Source organism: Elgaria multicarinata, chromosome 20 (genome assembly GCF_023053635.1).
Source record: "Elgaria multicarinata webbii isolate HBS135686 ecotype San Diego chromosome 20, rElgMul1.1.pri, whole genome shotgun sequence".
NCBI classification, from domain to species: domain Eukaryota; kingdom Metazoa; phylum Chordata; class Lepidosauria; order Squamata; family Anguidae; genus Elgaria; species Elgaria multicarinata.
Genome location: NC_086190.1, coordinates 1,858,011 through 1,876,742, shown reverse-complemented (window position 1 = coordinate 1,876,742; position 18,732 = coordinate 1,858,011). Strand labels below are relative to the sequence as shown.

General features: G+C 43.4%; 1 protein-coding gene across 1 annotated transcript in view; it reads right to left on the bottom strand.

Annotated features, from left to right (window-relative positions):
- The window catches only part of DNAJC11 (DnaJ heat shock protein family (Hsp40) member C11), a 68,841-nt gene extending 51,415 nt beyond the window's left edge, over window positions 1-17,426 (bottom strand). The window contains exons 1-2 of the mRNA XM_063145495.1: window positions 17,307-17,426; window positions 1,706-1,835 (exon numbers count right to left, since the gene is read on the bottom strand). Of these exons, the coding sequence (XP_063001565.1) occupies window positions 1,706-1,835; window positions 17,307-17,381 (205 nt within the window). The 5' untranslated portion in view covers window positions 17,382-17,426. The remainder of the gene's footprint in view (window positions 1-1,705; window positions 1,836-17,306) is intronic.
- Between the last annotated feature and the right edge of the window lie 1,306 nt (window positions 17,427-18,732).

Here is an 18,732-nt window from a genome sequence, read left to right as displayed (position 1 = left end):
TAAATAAATAAATAAATAAATAAATAAATAAATAAACCTCAACCTATTCTGAGCTTTGCCCTTCCCGACACCATCTCTGCAATTCCGGGCTACCTGCCCTTTACACTTCCTTAGTGACCTGTTCCTCCTTCCACCTCTATATGTGTTTTGGTAGAGCACCTGCTATTCATGCAGAAGGTCTCTGGTTCAACCCTAGACATCTCCAGGTAGGGCTGGGGAAGAACCCTGCCTGAAACCCTGGAGAGCCTCTGCTGCCAGTCAGTGTCTACAATACTGGGCTAGATGGACCAACGGTCTCAGTATCAGGCAGCTTCCCGTCATTCTAGTCCTCCAAGCTCTGCCTCACCGTTTCCATAGCACCAGCCACACTCTTTATGGGGCAAACCACAACTCTCCATCTTTCTCTGTCTCTTAGTAGGACTAATCTGCCAGTCCAGTGCTATGAGATTAGAATGCTGATCGAGTCTTCCTTTTGTAAATACTGATGGTTAAACAAAACTTGCAGATTCATATCAAGACAGGTGGTCCTTAGATAGTCAATCCCTAAGGGCTTTAAAGGTTAAGCCAACACCTTTAATTGAGTCTGGAAAACAATTGGCAATCATTGCACTTCTTTCAGTACTGGTCATGACAAAACTGTTTTTTAAAAAACTGGGTAGTCGTGATGTGCAAACCGGGTTGTATTGTTGCTCATAATCTTCCTCAGTGAACAAATAGCTTTTAACTGCATACGTTTTAATTTTGTAAAGCTGACTTGAGGCCCAGCATTGGGCAAAAGCGGGATACAAATAAAGATGACAGTGATGATGACAACCACCCCCCACCCCCCATTTTGTTAAGGACCAGTGTAGGTTCGATCAGCCACGCGCACATATCTATCCATACATGTGAACATTCAGTAAAACCTCAGTGGAAAGTTGCAGCTTCCCTGCCCTGCTGTCCTGCGTTCATGGGATTCCGCCAGATTCCCTGGGACACATTCTTTCTTGCACACAACGCAGAGAAACTACTACCATCATGATTAAATCATCACCATCATCAACATCTAATATTTATTTGTTACCCGCCTCTCCCTGTGGATCGAGGCGGGGTACAACACAAATAAAAACACAATGAAATACATACAAAGTACTTCCTTCTGCCAAAGCCCACCTCCCACCATGTGTTGAGATGTGCCTGAAACCCCCTGAAGCCTGCCTGTGGATTGTGGCAGCTCGTTGAAGCTACCTGTTGACGCCCCAGAGCTGCTGGGTTGGGGAGGGGGGATAAGGCCGCTGTCTCCACTGCAAACGAGTTAGCAGCATTTCTGCTTGAACAGGGCATGGCCTTGCTAAGCTAAAGCCTAGCAGGGAGGATAGACTGCGTATCTGCCCAGCTTTTTAGTCTGGGCTGCTATTAGCAGAGAAGGTGGTCGCGTTGGCATTATGAGATGGTCAGCTGCTCCACCTTGTATTCATCCAAGACACAGCAGTGGGTTGGGCTTGGGGGGCCCTTCCAACTCCATGATTCTATGACCTCAAACGCACACATTTCCCACTACCAACAATAGTGTCCAACTACTGATTCTCTCAAACGAAACGTGCAAAAGCAACTTTAAGGAGCGCAACAAAGAATAGCTTTCCGGGCTCTGAGGATGTGCCCACTCGAAAAGCCCGAACACAGGCTGCTGAAGAGCGCGCCTGTGAATTCTACAACATCCACTGACCTTCATAAGCCTGGTGGAGAAGGTTAAAGAGCTGCTCAGCCTGCCTCTTGAGCTCCGGGTCCCTGTGCTTGTCAGGATGGTACAACATACACAACCTACGGTAGGCGGCTTTCAGCTCTTCCTGAGAGGCCTGTGAGAAGAAAAGAAATCCAATTATAGCACAATCAATGCAGTTAAGCCGCTATCATCTTCAAAATCTGCCCAGAAACGGGAACCCATCAGCTGCACTCCAACACTACTCTGCTCTATAGAATGGGCAGCATAATGAAGCTGAGCTTTGTTGGGGTTTTGATTTTTTCTTTTTTACATGATGCAAGACACCATCTATTTAGCACATCAGTAATGATAATGATGATGATGATGTTGCACATTTCAAGCATTAAAAGCACTTATAATTATCCCAGTAGTCCTTAAAACAGCCCCCTGTATAGCCAGCCTGCAAACATTATCATTTATATAGCTCCGGCAATGTGCACGGTGCTGTACAACCTACAAGAGGGCAGGGCTCTGTCCTGGGTAGCTTACAGCCTAAAATGTTTTGTCTTGCTATAATGCTGTGTTGCTGTTGTTGGTTTTGTATTTTGTAATGCAACTTGTTTTGGCAAAGCAGAACAATAAATAATATTAAACAAGCTAGAGGAACGGGAGGCAAATGTGAGGGGGAAAGAAAGAAAATGTGTATTTCAGTCACATGTACTTAAGCTAAGTTACAAGAGGAGGTAGAGACTAAGGGGTTGGGCCAGTTCGGGAACCTCCTGGCTATTATTTATCTATTTAAAGCATTTTTATAGCGCTGCCTCACCATTTGTGGCATCGAGGCGCTTTACAATAACATTCCATTAAAACCCTCAACCCACATTAAGACAATTCCATTAAATATAATTTGTACAGTATAATTGTACTGCAGAAAGAGACTTGCAGGGACAAGTGTCTTGCCTAGAGCAGGCTTATGAATAGGCTCTGGCCTGCGGCAACTAAAATTCACCTTCAAGGGATCAGCCAGGGAAGCGTTACCTAGCTTGGTGTCTTCATGACATGAAACGCTTTTGCACTCACGTCATACTTAGGGATTTCCCACTGGGGCATCTGGCTGGCCACTGTGTGAACAGAACAGTGGACTCTTGGCCCGATCCAGCATGGCTCTTCTTCTGTTCTTAAACTAACCATCTGTGGGCGGGCCAACCGGCCTAGAAACATCCACAGACTTCTTTGCAATGACGATGCAGTGAAAAGGGTGAGAACACATAGTTTCACCAGCTACTTTTCAACGAGCCCCCTGAAAAGTCGCTGGTGAAACTGCGTACCCCATGATGCTCTTCTTATCAAGGTGAGAGAGTTGGAGAGGCTGAGTGTGAGCTGGGAAGTCCATCTGAAGTTTTCAGATGTCGCAAAGTGAACACGAATTGCACTAGTCTAAACTGAAGGGAACAAATGTATGGATAACTGCCTGCCTTCTAAGAGGCCACAGGTGACAATAAAAGGTAGTCCTGACAATACCTGCTGCCTAAGCATCCAAAGAAAGTGTTGGAATACCCCCAAGTTGCACACCGCCTTCTTTGGAGGGAGCACACCACCATCCGGCATAACACGCTCTCCCAGATGGCCAAAATTCCTAGCCAACAGCACTTCTGTCTTATCTGGATTAAGTTTTAGCTCGTCCACTATCACCCCACACCTGAGCTGATGCCAGACACCAATTTATCACTTCCACTGCCTCCCTGGGATCAGATGATGGGAGCAAGAGGTAGAGCTGTGTGTTGTTTGCATACCGATGACACCTCTGCCCAAACCTCCAGATGTTCTCTCCTACCTGTATCACAAATATCTTGGAGAGCCCGGCAGACAAGACAGAACCCGCAAGTCAAAGGCGACAGTGCCAGCTACACAGGCTCAAAAGCCAACCCCACCCACTGCAGGTGGCTGCCTCAGGGAGCTTGCCATCCAAATTTGGGCAGGGGTAGAGGAGGAAGGAGGGAGGGAGGGAGGGAGGGAGAAGTGAGGGCAACGAAGGATGAACATCAACAAACAACGAAGTGACACATATCTTGGCTTCATACAAACTGTGAGTTTTGGGATGGGTTTTGCAGAAGAGCAGAACTGCTCCTGATCACGTGTTGCACGTTCAACCCACAAATTGAAAGGGTCCTGGGCAGCAAAGCTGGGTATGAATCCTGACCGACAATTGCTACATCTGGGCTAGAAAAGCCTCCAAGCCTGAGACCAGAGTACACAACCTTGAGCCAGATCAGTGGTGGGGAACCTCTGTAAGTCCAAGGGCCAAATTCCATTACTGAGAAACTCTTGGCAGCCGTAATCCACTGGTGAATGGACCCGAAGGCAAAAGAATGAGGCAAAATAGCAACATATCGTAGCTTAAAGCTCTTGCTACCAATAAATAAGCCTTAGGTGAGGTGTTTCAAGCTTTTAGAATGGGAGGGGGGATTACACAAAAAGCCAGGAAACCATCGAAGGCTCAGTAGGTGGAGGGAAGGGGTTAAGGCCTTCTAGAGAACCCCAGGGGGGCGGATTTTGCCCCCGGGTCAGAGATTCTGCACCCTTGGGGTTAGATGGACCAATGGACCAAGTCCGATGTAGATGTTCTATGAGAGAGTTCCAAGCATAAGGGACAGCCGGGGAGAATGGATGGGACCATGTAAAAACTGGGCATGTTTAGCCTGGAGAAGAGAAGATTGAGGGGAGACATGATAGCACTCTTAAAATACTTGAAAAGTTGTCACACAGAGGAGGGCCAGGATCTCTTCTCCATCCTCCCAGAGTGCAGGACACAGAATAACGGGCTCAAGTTACAGGAAGTCAGATTCCGGATGGACATCATGGAAAACTTACTATTAGAGCAGTACGACAATGGAACCAGTTACCTAGGGAGGTTGTGGGCTCTCCCAAACTAGAGGCCTTCAAGAGGCAGCTGGACAAGCATCTGTCAGGGATGCCTTAGGGTGGATTCCTGCATTGAGCAGGGGCTTGGACTTGATGGCCTTATAGGCCCCTTCCAACTCTACTATTCTATGATTCTATGAACATCAGTGGGCCATTTTTAAAATTTCATTTGGCATTGTTAAAGAGGAAGCAAGAGCTCAACCAAAGCCAGGTTTGCTAGTCTTTTGAGCGAAGGCCTGGATATCAGCTTCCAAGATAAAAGGAATTTCTTGAGATTCACCAGGATCACCCAAGAAGATTGCAGCACAAAGAGATAAAAAGATTAAGGACTTGCAGAGAGAATTTTAAAAACAAAACAAAAACCCATTCTAAGAATATGATTTAAAGGCCTTCTACCTGTGGGGCCTTAATTCCTTTTGATCATTGCAGAGGTTGAACCAGCTGTTTACCTCAGGAACAAAAGGTCAGGTTGCTGTGCATATAGGCTAATCCTCTTAAGAACAAACATAGCTTATCAGCAGAAAACCGCAGGTTTTAAAACATAAAGTGGGATTGGAGCCATTTCTGGGAACAAGCTGGAATTGAGAGATTTCGTCTGTTTCTTATTCATACTCCTTAGTTCAATGACAGGGGAATCAGATGAAATCCCATCGCCCAGCAAAGCAGTCATCCTTTCTTACCTTCCGCTATCTCTTTTCACTCTCTTGGTTATTAAAATTAAAGTAGATGAGAAGGGAGTGGAATTTCCAGCTCGGCAATGACCTTCTCTAATCAAATTAGTGATAAATGGCTAAATGTGCTATTGATTAAGTAATAGAAATGAGCAGTTCCATTTTTCACAAATATCATGTTCAATAAAACGTTAGATTGGGCCTTTCATCATAAGTGAATCACTAAGGTCATTGGTTCAATATTTCATGAGTGATAACCTCTCTCCAGCCACTGCAGAAAATACTGACAACATTTCAAATTGTAATGAGATACATAAGTCACTAATAATGATATTTTAGGTTCCATTCTTATTACTCAAATTCAGGGCAAAATTAAGAGGCACCCGATCATGCTATTCGGGGGTTTAAGCTCATTCGCTCCACATCTCAATCATCCAGTTACAGCTGCGCAGGAAGTAAATCTATTACAGATTAAATAGCCATATACTAGCAAATTGCCAGAGACAAGTTTTAGCGGTCCTCATCTTCCTCTGCCTCAGGCCCATAAAGTTTAGCAACCTATTATTCTCAGATTAGCTATTCTTCTCTAGAATTAAGTTTGCCCTGCACAAAGCTCAAAATGTGGAAACGACATCCTATGAAAGGTGTCACACTGGGTGATTCAGAATTTCTCAAGTAAACCCTGAAGCCAGTTTAATAATCTGATATAATTCACTCTGAAAATCTCCTAAGAACTTTGCTGTAAAGTCTTCACAACTGCTTAAGGAGGAGGGGAGAGGAATGGGGGGCCCGTACCCACCCCATCTATTTTCTTTCAGTGCTCACAGGGTCTGGTGGAGCTTGGCAAAAGTGAGAGAGGCTACACAGCAGCTGGAGGCATAAGACAGCCAGTTCTTGGGATGCATCACATTCTAACACAACCTTTAACTTCCAACATTCCTCGTTGCAATCCGACACATCTGGAGGGCACAAGGTTGGGGGATGCTGCTCTAAAATGTCCAACCAATAGAACCGGCACATGACTAAAGAGGGGGGGGGAAGGGTGAGGCTATGCAGATGGAGAGGGTCAAGCTCAGCTCAGTGGCTGCCACTGAGACCTGTGGGGAGAATATTTGCAAATTCAGAGGGAGCTGAGATGGCACAGCAGGGCAAATTTAGCTACGACCCCAGTAGTGTCTCTTGAGGGGCTATGAAACACTTTTCACCTTGGCACTCAAATCCAAAATGACGTCTCTCTTTTTTAAATTCTGTAGCCAATCATACACTCCATCTATTCCGAAGTATGGGCCTGTTCAGATGACACTGAGGTTTCTGTGGTTAGCACTAACCACAAGCCCTACGCTCCCACATGACACCGTTAACCCTGTCCAATTCCCGGTTTCCTTAACCACACGCTAACCATAAAGCAATTAGATGAGCGCCTGAGTCCTCCGAATGCTCCACCCTGTATCCCATCAGCCCTTGTGCTAAGAGAGTCAGCAGTTGCATGATTTAGGCTATTCAGGCCGCTCTATACTCTATATCTATGATTTCGACCCCTTAAGCACAGGTGCGTCTCAAACAACACCTTAAGCCAAAGTTAGTGCCACTAACCCTGCAGCAGAACAGGGTTAGTGAAGCTGACCACAATGTGGTTAGCGGAGGTTAAGGAAAACGCACGTCAGACGACACCGCTAACCCAGCTGCTTAACCAAAAACCTTTAACCAGCATGGTTAACGGTGTCGTCTGAATGGGGCCAGTGTCTACTTAACTTCAAGGTTGTAAATAGCCACTTGCCTGGTTACTTGGGAAACCTTTACAAAAGTTTCCGTCCTCTCGCTCTTAGGCTACTAAACAGAGGCCTGATAAGGCCACAGAAGTTATTCACAGGGCTGATGTACTACATAATGTCTCAGGACATGGCTGCAAAAAAAAAAGTGATAGATTAACAAAATAATCACTTGGGACTTTGTTTGCTTTTAAGTATTTCAGGGAAGGGAAAAGCAATTATCTGAGATTTCTTCCCTAAAGTCAGCATTCTGAGCTGGACTCGCCTGGAAGCTGTACCTTGGTTCAGTCTTGATTTATGAGCTACCCAATTAAATGATCTGTCATAACGCTCTTACATTTTGAAAGGACAATGACAAGTCCCATTTCTCAGTTCACATATATTTCACGTTTTCATCGCTGTTGGCAAATCACCTGGGAATCATGGAAATGAGCCCTCCATGCTTCTCTGCCAACAACACCCGGTTTTCCATTTAAAAAAAAACACAGTTCTATGTTTTTCATATTCTGGATGGAACCAAAATTAATAACTATAAAGAACATCACCTCGACAAAACATTTTGCCTGTAAATCCTCATGGATGCAGTGCTCTGTAAATGGGCATCTTTTTATTTATTTATTTACTGGATTCCAGCCCACCTTTCAAGGCAGCTTATAAATGGGTTTGTTTGTTTTAAAAAAATGACTTAAAACAAATTTACCAAACAATCCCCTATTTAATGAGCAACAATATATGAAGTTCAAGGAACAGCACGTCAACTGAACCTGAAGTTTTAAAGAACCCATCAAAGTTCTTTTAAAAACCAGTATCGGTGGATAGGGTCACGTGTGTTTCCCTGCTGTGAGGCCATAAAACCACAGTAGAACAAGCCGAAAAGAAAAGGAAGAGCAACCTTTTGTCAAGATCAATATAGCTGGTATGAATTAAGGTCCATTTGAAGCCGCCCACAATTTGAAACACTGCACCTGTTAACGTTCATATGAGTAGGCGTTTGAGTACATCAACACTGAGAACCTGCGTGAATTTGTGGGCCAAGTTAAATGTGTAGAGGCTGAGTTCAAACCCCAGCTCAGCCATGGATTCCCCAGGTACCTTTGGGCAAATCTCTTGCTCACAACGCTAAAACTGAACAATTCAAGTACTTTTAAAAACTGAATGTAGCCAGTACCATCTTAACCATCTTAAAAGACATTTCTCCTTCTTTCCATCACAGGAGGGGAATGCCTTTTCCAGCATGATGGCAACATACGCGTGTATAACTATTGCTTCTACTCGCATGTGATTGCTTGACTAGGATTTCTTTAATCCAGTGATAGCCCTAGTAATAACCACTCACTAAGCTGTTGTGAAAACAAGTGAGAAAATGGTTTCCCCATATTACATCCTGGGAAATGTTACAGAAGCCTGAACTTTTCTTTACCAAGCACTATTTTAGCATTGATGCAAACAAGTAACAAATATTGATTGCTAAAACTGAGTCGTTATTTTTTTCTGCTGCCACAGGAAGTTATCAACACATCACGGAGTACTGTGGCATAGCAGCAATGCCAGGAACAAGGAAATTAAGTCAGAGTTGACAAATACATTAAGATTTTTTTCTTTAAAAAACACCCACAAGCTTCTGATGCAACTTTATCATGGGTCTTTATAAAATAACTGCCTTTGCTCAATTGAAGAGAATTCCAATACATAAGAACACCATCAGCAATAAATCAGATCCATGGCAGCTTGACTAAAGTGCTATCAAAATGGCTTGAGAGAGAGGTAAAAAGTGCATTTTACAAAATAAAATTAAAATGGAAGCCAGCACAACAGTCTTGCAAATATGCTGCGGTCTACAGTCAGCCTTATTATTATTATATTTATTTGTATCCCACTTTTTGCCCAATGCTGGGCCTCAAGGCGGCCTTACAAAGTTTAAAACATACGGGGGGGGGGGAACAAAACCATAAACGTTTAAAATACACAACAAAATTATAAGACGTTAACATAGATGGAGGGCCAGATTATTCTCCAAAGGCCTGCTGGAACAAACAAGTTTTAGCCTGCTTCCGAAAGCCCATCAAGGAGGGAGCCAGCCTAGCTTCCCCGGGAAGAGAGTTCCAGAGCACTGGAGCAGCCACCGAGAAGGCCCTCTCCCATGTTCCCACCAAGTGCACCTGTGAAGATGGTGGGACTGAAAGAAGGGCTTCTCCAGAAGATCTCAAAGCACAGGCAGGCCCATAAGGGAGAATATGGTATTTCAGATAACCTGGACCCGAACCATATAGCTTTGCACAATGTACCTATGTATATGAAAACTATAAGCAATAAAAGCTTTTTCTCCCAGTTGTCCAGGTGAGACTCTTATTTGCAGACAAACAATGAGTTACAAACCTGCAAGATGTTAATTTTTAAAAAAATCTTCTCACTTCACTCTCCTTCCCACCAGCTATGAAGTGTTGATTCCATAACACTTTGAACTGCTTGCATCCTCACCAAACAAACCCCTTAGGCAAGGGTCAGTGCTACGGTCTTGTGGTGTACCACGGAGGTAGAGTAGATGTTTTGGATGCTGATGGTCCCAGGTCCAGTCCCTGCCTGAAACCCCGGAGAACCACCGTTGCTGGTCAACAATACTGAGCTAGATGGACCAAGGCTTTGACTCGATATAAATCAGCCCCCAATGTTCCTAACAAGGACACATGCGCACGCCATGTAACAAATCTCATCCAACTTCACACACTTTGAAACGGAATGGACCACAGTGGAAGGAGCTGGCAGTGACTGACCAAGAAACAGATCCTGGGACCAGGGTGGATATCTCAATGGAAACGATGGCCTGGGGCAGAGCTGTTGTGAAAAAGCAACTCTGTGATGGGCATAATGAGAAACAGAACTGAAAATAAAACTGCCAATGTCATACTGCCTTTATATACATCTATGCTGTAGCCATACTTAGAATACTGTGTACAGTTCTGGTCACCGCACCTCAAAAAAGATATCATAGAGCTGGAAAGAGGGCAGGAAAGGGCGACCGAAACAATCAGGAGGCTGGAGCAACTCCCCTATGAGGAGTTTGGGGCTGCTTAGCTTAAAAAACAACATGAAGAGGGAGACATTTTTCTTCTTGTCTCATAATTCTAGAACCCAAGGGGGTCATCCCATGAAATTGATTGGTGGGAGGTCCAGGACAGTTAAAAGGAAGTGTTCCTTCACACAGTGCGTAATTAAACTATGGGGTTTGCTACCACAAGATGTAGTGATGGCCACCAGCCTGGATGGCTTTGATTTTTTTTTATATATATATATATATATATATATATATATATATATATATATATATATATTTTCTACAATACTTAAACGTACACCAGTACAATTAAAGCAAGCAACATACTACATAAATGTTGAATAACATCAATATCATCTCTATTTAACATAATTAACTTAACATATAAGTGCACCCCCCACCTCGGAATCTCATCCTGATTCCAAAATCTCATACTTTCTTCTACTGGTGGTTTCCCATTTCCCTTAGAAAACACAAATATTAGGAACTGTTTCCAAATTCCTTCAAAATCATTTGTTTTAGCTATACCTCTTCTCCATTTAATATTACAAGTCAATTTATCATTAATAGCTATATCCCATACTTCTTTGTACCATTCCTCAATAGAATATTCCCCTTGAATCTTCCAGTTCCTAGCTACAATCAATCTTGCTGCAGTCAGCAAATTTGTTATCAATTCCTTGATTTCTTTTTTACATTTTAAATCTTCAAATAATGACAGTAATGCAACTTTTGGTGTTCGTTCTATCTTCATTCTCACAATTTCTTCAATCTCCAAAAACACCATCTTCCACAATTTTTGTACATATTTGCATTCCCACCACATATATACATACGTTCCTTTCCCCCCACATCCTCTCCAACAATTTGCTGAATGCTGATTATTTATCTTATTTAATCTAACCGGGGTTAAGTACCACCTCCATATAATTTTAAAATAATTCTCTTTTATTCTTACTGACATATTTCTCAACACTCTTTGTTTCCATAGTCCCTCCCAGCTCTGTTGTCCTATTTGTACATTCAAATCTGTCTCCCAAACCATTTTACCTGAACTATCCATCAACCCTTTCTCCACCAATATTCTATATATTTCACTCATTAACCCTTTTAACGCTATTCTTTTTCCCTTATCATTTTCTTTCTTAACTATTAATTCCTCAAACTTCGTCAATTCTCTACAATCTCCATTTTCTCTTACCCACTTTTTAGTCCACTGTTCTAATTGCCAATAATTAGTCCAGTCCAGGTCAGGGCCCAATTCAAAGTGCTGGTATTGACATTTAAAGCCCTAAACGGTTTGGGGCCAGGTTATCTGAAGGAACGCCTCCTCCCATATGTACCTACCCGGACCTTAAGATCATCTACATGGGCCCTTCTCCGTGAGCCCCTGCCAAAGGAAGTGAGGCAGGTGGCTACTAGGAGGAGGGCTTTCTCCGCTGTGGCACCCCGGTTGTGGAACGAGCTCCCCAGAGAGGTCCGCCTGGCGCCTACACTGTACTGCTTTGTCGCCAGCTGAAGACCTTTTTATTCACTCAGTATTTTAACACTTAATTTTAACTTAAATTTAAATTTTACTGTTTTAACTCTGTATTTTAATCTTATATCAACTTTGCTGTGTGGTTTTATCCTGGTTGCGCTTTTTATACTGTATTTCGTAATTGTGTTTTAACCTGTTGGGTGTTTTACTGTGGTTTTAATTTTTGTGAACCGCCCAGAGAGCTTCGGCTATTGGGCGGTATAAAAATGTAATAAATAAAATAAAATAAATAAAAATAAAATAAAATAAATTTAACCAAGTTAATTTTTTATCTTTTAAAACTTCTTCCAAATCCTCTCTTTTATTCATTTCTCTTAACCATTCCCTTAATTTCATTTTATTTTTTTCTATTAAGACTTTACTTAATCTACTCTTTAATTCCTCGGGGAAATTCTTTAGCATTATTACCGGTGATAGAGGTGAGTTGCTCGGGAGCAACTCCCCTTTATATTTACTCCAAATTTCCCAGTGAAACCTCAAGAGTGGGTTACATATACTTTCCACCCATTTTTTTCCCTTCCCTAAAAAATACATTTTCCAAATTAATCTCTATATTACTTGTAGTTTTATCATCCATCCAATCTAATTCTCCTATTCCTATAATATAATTCCCATAAGACATTCCTATAATGTCTTAGCCTATTAGCTACGTAATATAGTTTAATATTTGGGAGACCCAATCCTCCCTTTTTTTGACTTAAATACTATTTATTCTTATTTACCCTCACTTTCTTATCTCCATTACAATAACTGTTTATGATATTTTGCCAACTTTTTATCTCTGATTCTGAAATTTTAATTGGTAACATCCTAAACACAAAATTAATCTTTGCTAAAATCTTCATTTTTATTAATGCTATTCTTCCAAACCAGGATAAATTTAATCTTTTATATTTTTCCAATTTTACTGAAATCTCTTTTTTTAAACTATTTAGATTCTCTTTCTCTAAACTCTCTAAATTCTGTGTAATTTTAATTCCCAAATATCTAATCTGTTCCTTAACTCTCATTTCTCTTCCCTTTTCTTCCCAATCCTTCTCTTCCTTTTTAGTATAATTAAATAACATCATCTCTGATTTGGACCAATTTATTCTTAATATCCTTTATTCTTATAATTTATAATTTATCAGTAATATCCTCAAATTCTCTCAGTTGCTGTTTAATTCTTCCCATCTTTCCTATAGGATTTTTAATAGCAAGGTATCATCTGCAAACATATTCAATTTTATTTTTTTAATACTACCTATACCTTCTATCTCCCCATCATCTCTTATTGCATTCGCCAATAATTCCATTACCATTACAAACAGGACCGGCGAGAGTGGACAAGCCTGGATGGCTTTGAAAGGGGACTGGTCATCAATGGCTACTAGTCCTGATGGCTATATGCTGCATCCGTCAACAGAGGCAGCATGCCTCCCAATACCAGTGGTTGGGGAATATGTGCAGGAGGACGCTTTTGCATTCCACAGGCTTCCCAACGGCAGCTGGCTGGCCACTGTTTGAACAAAATGCTGGACCAGGGAGCCCTTATTTTTTTACCTGCATCCTTGTTTCCACACATTTAGTATTTTTGCCACTGTATTTTCAAGTACCTCTGTAAGGCCGTGGTATAGAAACATCCTGCAAATGTTCAGCTGGGATTTTCAAGATCTAAAGAAGAGGCCACAGGCCACACAGAAGTGATGCATTTCAGTTGTCTTACTGATACTAGGTTTATTAATCCAGAATATTAACAATGATTAAGGAGAATGTAGCCCAGTGTCACTCAACTCCTTTTTCTCCCCAGGTGGACCAGAATTTAAATATCTCAACTTTGGGGAACCAAGTAATGGATTTCTTCAGACCTGCCCCCCTGCCAAGCCAATTCACCCTCAGTTCCCTATGACTTATGGAAAGCCACCTTTCTTCTAATTCACATAATGCAGCCATTTCCCTGTCAATTTACACAAAGTTCTCTGTATATGGCTTAGCTATTTCTTTTACTTCCCACAATATAATCATTTTTGTAGCTGCTGCTGTGGTGTTTTTTGTTTTGCTTTTACTTGTGAGTGCACTGTCTTCCCCAATTCCCTCACTAGAGTCTAGAAAGCCAGCAGCTAATAATGGATCCATTACATGACTGTTATGTCCAGTTTCAACTTGGATACAGAACTAAACTGTCATGCAATGGGCCTTTTCGGTGGTGGCCCCCCGACTGTGGAATGATCTCCCCGATGAGGCTCGCCTGGCACAAACATTGTTATCTTTCAGGTGCCAGGTCAAGACTTCCCTCTTCTCCCAGGCATTTAAAGGCATTGAACGCTAAGTTTGTTTTTTAATGGACCCCAGAATTGTTGATTTAAATGGGTGCTGCTGTCTTTATACTGTTGTTTTTATGTCTCTGATGGTTTTAAAATTTTGTATATTTTTAATGTTTACTGTTTTTAGCTTTTGTCAACCGCCCAGAGAGCTTCGGCTGTGGGGCAGTATATAAATGTAATTAAAATAATAATGAACACTGTACCTAAAACTACTCTACTGTCTAAAACAAAGATGCCAGGAGTCAGCAGGGGAGACCATGGAGGCAGATTAGGCCCACAAGTGAACTTCACAGGCACAGCTTTGAATTGATCCGATGTATATTAAGAAAGAAACTTCTGACATTGAGGGGAGAAATAGGATTGCATCCATCTGCTCACCTGTGACTAATTGCCATTTGGTTCCCACCCCCAGAACTGTCCTCATTCCACCAGGCTGCATTAGAGGGAACGGAGTGGGGGGGGGGGGACAGCAAAACTTGCTGCACTGACTCTGCTGGAAACAACTAACTGCTCTCAGAACTGTCTCCTGCAGGTGCTGTACTTCCCTGCTTCCCGAACGTACTTATCTTCTTCTTCACTCCCTGTCCCTTTTCCTCTGTAGCTATTAAGATGTAAAACCTTATTTTAAACTATGGTGCAGGGGAGGTGGAAGACATTATGCATTACTTGTTATGCTGCTCCTTGTATAAAGATATTAGGGATTGTTTTCTGGGAGATCTTGAGAGCAAGAGCGGGTTGGCCCACAGATGATATTATCTGTGATCTGTTAGCAGATTAGAGTAAAGCGATCACAATCAAGGTTGAACTTTTCCTGCAACAGCTCAAAAAACTCGGCCAAAATTTTCTAACTAAATCAGGCATATATTGCAGAGGGGACTCTTTACAACAGGCCTGTCCGTGGACACTCCCTGCTCAAGCTAAGCGCCAACACTTTATGAGCCTGAGGTGAGGGACAAACACCACCTTTCTACAAACTATGTGGAGAAAGGGGTTAAACAGGAATAATGGCAGGAATAAAATAATGTGCTGTGAATTATATGTGTTGATGGTGAATTAATATCAGAACGGGTGTTATATGTATGTAACTGCAGATGATAAATGCCAAGGAGACACGTGGGATTTTTCTGGTAGTAAAACCAACTGAATAAAAAATTATTTCAATGTTCACAAACTTTGTTTCATAATAAAACTTTTCAGACCCTTGTTAAAACCTCTCATCCAATCCTTTCTCTCTCCTCATACACGCTTTCCTTTCTCTCTCACCTTCACTCTTGAACTTTCTTTCTTATCAGGATTGTTTAATATACACCAACTGACTATCTGCACACTACACTCAAAAGACAACCCTCTTTACCCTGATCCTCTAATTCTCCCCTCGAACCCAAATACTTTAAAAACACCCCCCTTATCACCTCAGTCATCCCCTTATCTATCCTCCTCCCCCCCTCCTAAAATATTCAACCTCCCCCCACTCAGGTCAACATTCTAAACACAATAGACTTACAAATCCTAAACATTAGGAAACTGACTTGTGGGGTGTAACGCCACAGAGACCACCTGCTATAATTTTATGTTATCACTGATACCAGGGTCTGTATTATTTTTTTCACCAATATAATTCTCAGCCTTTTCTCTCAGTTTGGTTCTTTTATATGAATTCTCTCCCTCTGAGTTTGTAAGAATTTTGGCTGTCATACAGACACCTTGTTTTATTGTTGTGGTTGCAATAGCCTTTGTGCTATAGACAAATACAATGTATTCTGATAACTATTTTAAACTGTGAACTGCCCTGAGCGCACTTGCACAAAATTAGCCTAGAAATTTAGTAAACAGCCAGATTTCTTCTATTTTTGATACAGCTCACAAAGGATGGCTAAATAGCAATGCTCCAAGACTGCTGTTAGTGCAAGTACTGCCTGTTTGTCTCATACTCACTCCCCTTTCTTCATAACTCCACTTCTCTCCTTTCTTTTCTACCCACACCTCCTTTAACTAGCAACTCTCAAAGCCAGTGTGGAACAAGTACTCACTACCACAAGATATAATGATGGCCACCAATTTGGACGGCTTTAAAAGGGGGTTGGATAAATTCCTGATGGTTGTGTGCTCTCTCCAGTATTCGAGGCAATAAGCCTGTGTGCACAAGTTGCTGGGGAACATGGATGGGAGGGTGCTGTTGCACCATGTCCTGCTTTGTTGGTCCATGGCCAATGGCTGGTCGGCCGCTGTGTGAACAGAGTGCTGGACTAGATGGACCCTCGGTCTGATCCAGCATCAGGGCTCTTCTTATGTTCTTAAGTACTGGAAGTGTCTATTTTGGCCCTGAAAAACCTGTGAGATTGTAAGTTCTAGTTGTATGTGAGGGACAACAATCCCTTCCTAACTGTCCTCTGAAAACTATTCTCAGTTTTATAAATGCTTATGAGGGTTTTCAACTTTTTATGGACAGAGTACCAAGAATACAAACACTCCATAAACATTAGTTTTGATGAATTGATGGATTTTCGTCCCATGGTTCGCCCACATGGTTCGCCAACCTTTGGGTAAGGGATATGCTGGGGTTTTGTGGTAAAGAAAAGAAAATTGCCTACAATTAGCAGGACACCTGTGACACATTCACCTGCCTTTAGCAATGGTTTTTATTGTTATTGCTTTTGCCTAATTGAAGCCTGGCTCCTATTGAAAGCAGTGACTCCTGGGTTCGTTACCTTCTCTCCTGCAGCCCATTTTCCTTTTGCTCCCCTTTCCCTTGATTCTATGGCCTGAGCTAGGATGGGCCCCCACTGTTACTGGATTCTTCCTTTAAACAGGACTGAAATAAAAAGCAGGTCCCGAATATGCAACACACAAATGCACGTCCGCGTTGCACTCTCCGCTGGCCTTCCTCAACCTGGAACCCTCCAGATGTCCTGGACTTCAGTTCCTATCAGCCCCAGAGCATGTCCAAGGGTGAGGAATGCTGGGAGTTGTAGTAGGAAATATCTGGAGGGCACCAAGTGGAGGGAAGCTGGTGTAGGATTACGCATATTCACACACACAAACACACACGTGTGTCTTTCTGGCCTTTCCCCAACTTGGGCCCCTGCAGAGATGTTGGGACTACAACTCCCAGAATCCCTAGTCCAACACCTCAAGAGGGGCGCAGGTTGGGGAAAGGCGATAAAAATATAAATGTTACAAAATATTACATCTGTTATGCCCTGGTACAGGGTCACCCCCCACCCCACCCCACCGCACCCCCGCCCCTCTTATTCCACCTCAGTGACCGGCCAGGTCCCCCCTTCCCTCGCTCGCTCGCGGCCCCCTCCCCCGGCCCCCCACCCGCCTTTGTGCGGCCCCTGCCAGCCTGCCCGCCAGCCGCGCCTCACCTCCCGCCGCACGTTCAGCAACGAGTAATAGTCCTCGTTGTCCGGCACCTCATCCCCCGAGGAGGCCGCCGCCATCTTGCCGACCTCTCACCCGCGCGCGCGCATGCGCCGGAATGACAGCGGCCGGCCGCCGTCGCCGCCGCTCTAGGAAGGAGCGGGCGGAGGAGGAGGCCTCCGCAGGCAGCGTCCCCTGCAGGCGAGAGGTAAGACTCGCCACAGAAAGGACAGAACGAGGAGAGAGGCGCAAGGTAAGAAGAAAAACGCATGCGCAGGAACACAGTAGTCGCGGGCGAGAAAGGAGCATGCGCAGAGAGAGGACTGCGTGGAGAGCCGCCAGAAGTTTTAAAGAGGGCGCCGCGTGGACCTTGCCACGCATGCGCAGTGTTCATATCTCTCTCTCTCTCTCTGCCCTTCCGTTGCCTAGCATGGGGAGCCGAAGCCTCGCCCATTATGGGAGGAGCTACCTCTAGCTCCTCCCACTGTGGGGGGAGGAGCCCAAAGTATGGCAGTTTGTGACGAAATTATTATTATTATTTAGGGTGACCATATGGAAAGGAGGACAGGGCTCCTGTATCTTTAACAGTTGTATTGAAAAGGAAATTTCAGCAGGTATCATTTGTATATATGGAGAACCTGGTGAAATTCCCTCTTCATCACAACAGTTAAAGCTGCAGGAGCTATACTAGAGTGACCAGATTTGGAAGAGGGCAGGGCACCTGCACCTTTAAGTGTTGTGATGAAGAGGGAATTTCACCAGGTTCTCCATATATACAAATGACACCTGCAGAAATTCCCTTTTCAATACAACTGTTAAAGATACAGGAGCCCTGTCCTCCTTTTCATATGGTCACCCTATATTATTATTATTTACAAATAACTGGAGCAGTATTATTAATAATATTTATAAATAAATAGAGCAATTCTTATTAATATTTTATTATTAGTGTAATGTTGTGGCTATTAATGGCAGCAAAAATAAATAGTAATAATAGTTTTCACAGCCGGCTTGGCCAGTAGTCACGGGTGCCCTCCAGAGGACATTGTGCTGGCTGGGAATGATGGGAGCTGTAGTCCCAACCTATCTGGACGGCCCCAGGTTGGGGGAAGGCTAGGAGGAGGAGGCATCTCCGCATTGCCTTGGCACTGCAGCCCCTCCCACCCCTCTGGGGATTCCCGGAGCTGTAAAGCAATGACATGTTTTTGGATTGCAAGTCCCATCCGCCCCAGCCAACTTGGCCAGTGGTGGTGGTGGTGGGTGATGGACGCCGCAGTGCAGCGGCATCTCCAGGGCTACCCGTGGCCTCGCTAAAAGGGGGCCGCCAGGAGATTCCGGGCCAAAGGCAAGGCAGGACTTCTTCTTCCCTTGACACAAGGTGCAGTTCACGCATGGACGTCACGTCACGGACACAGGTTTAGTTGGCCTTAG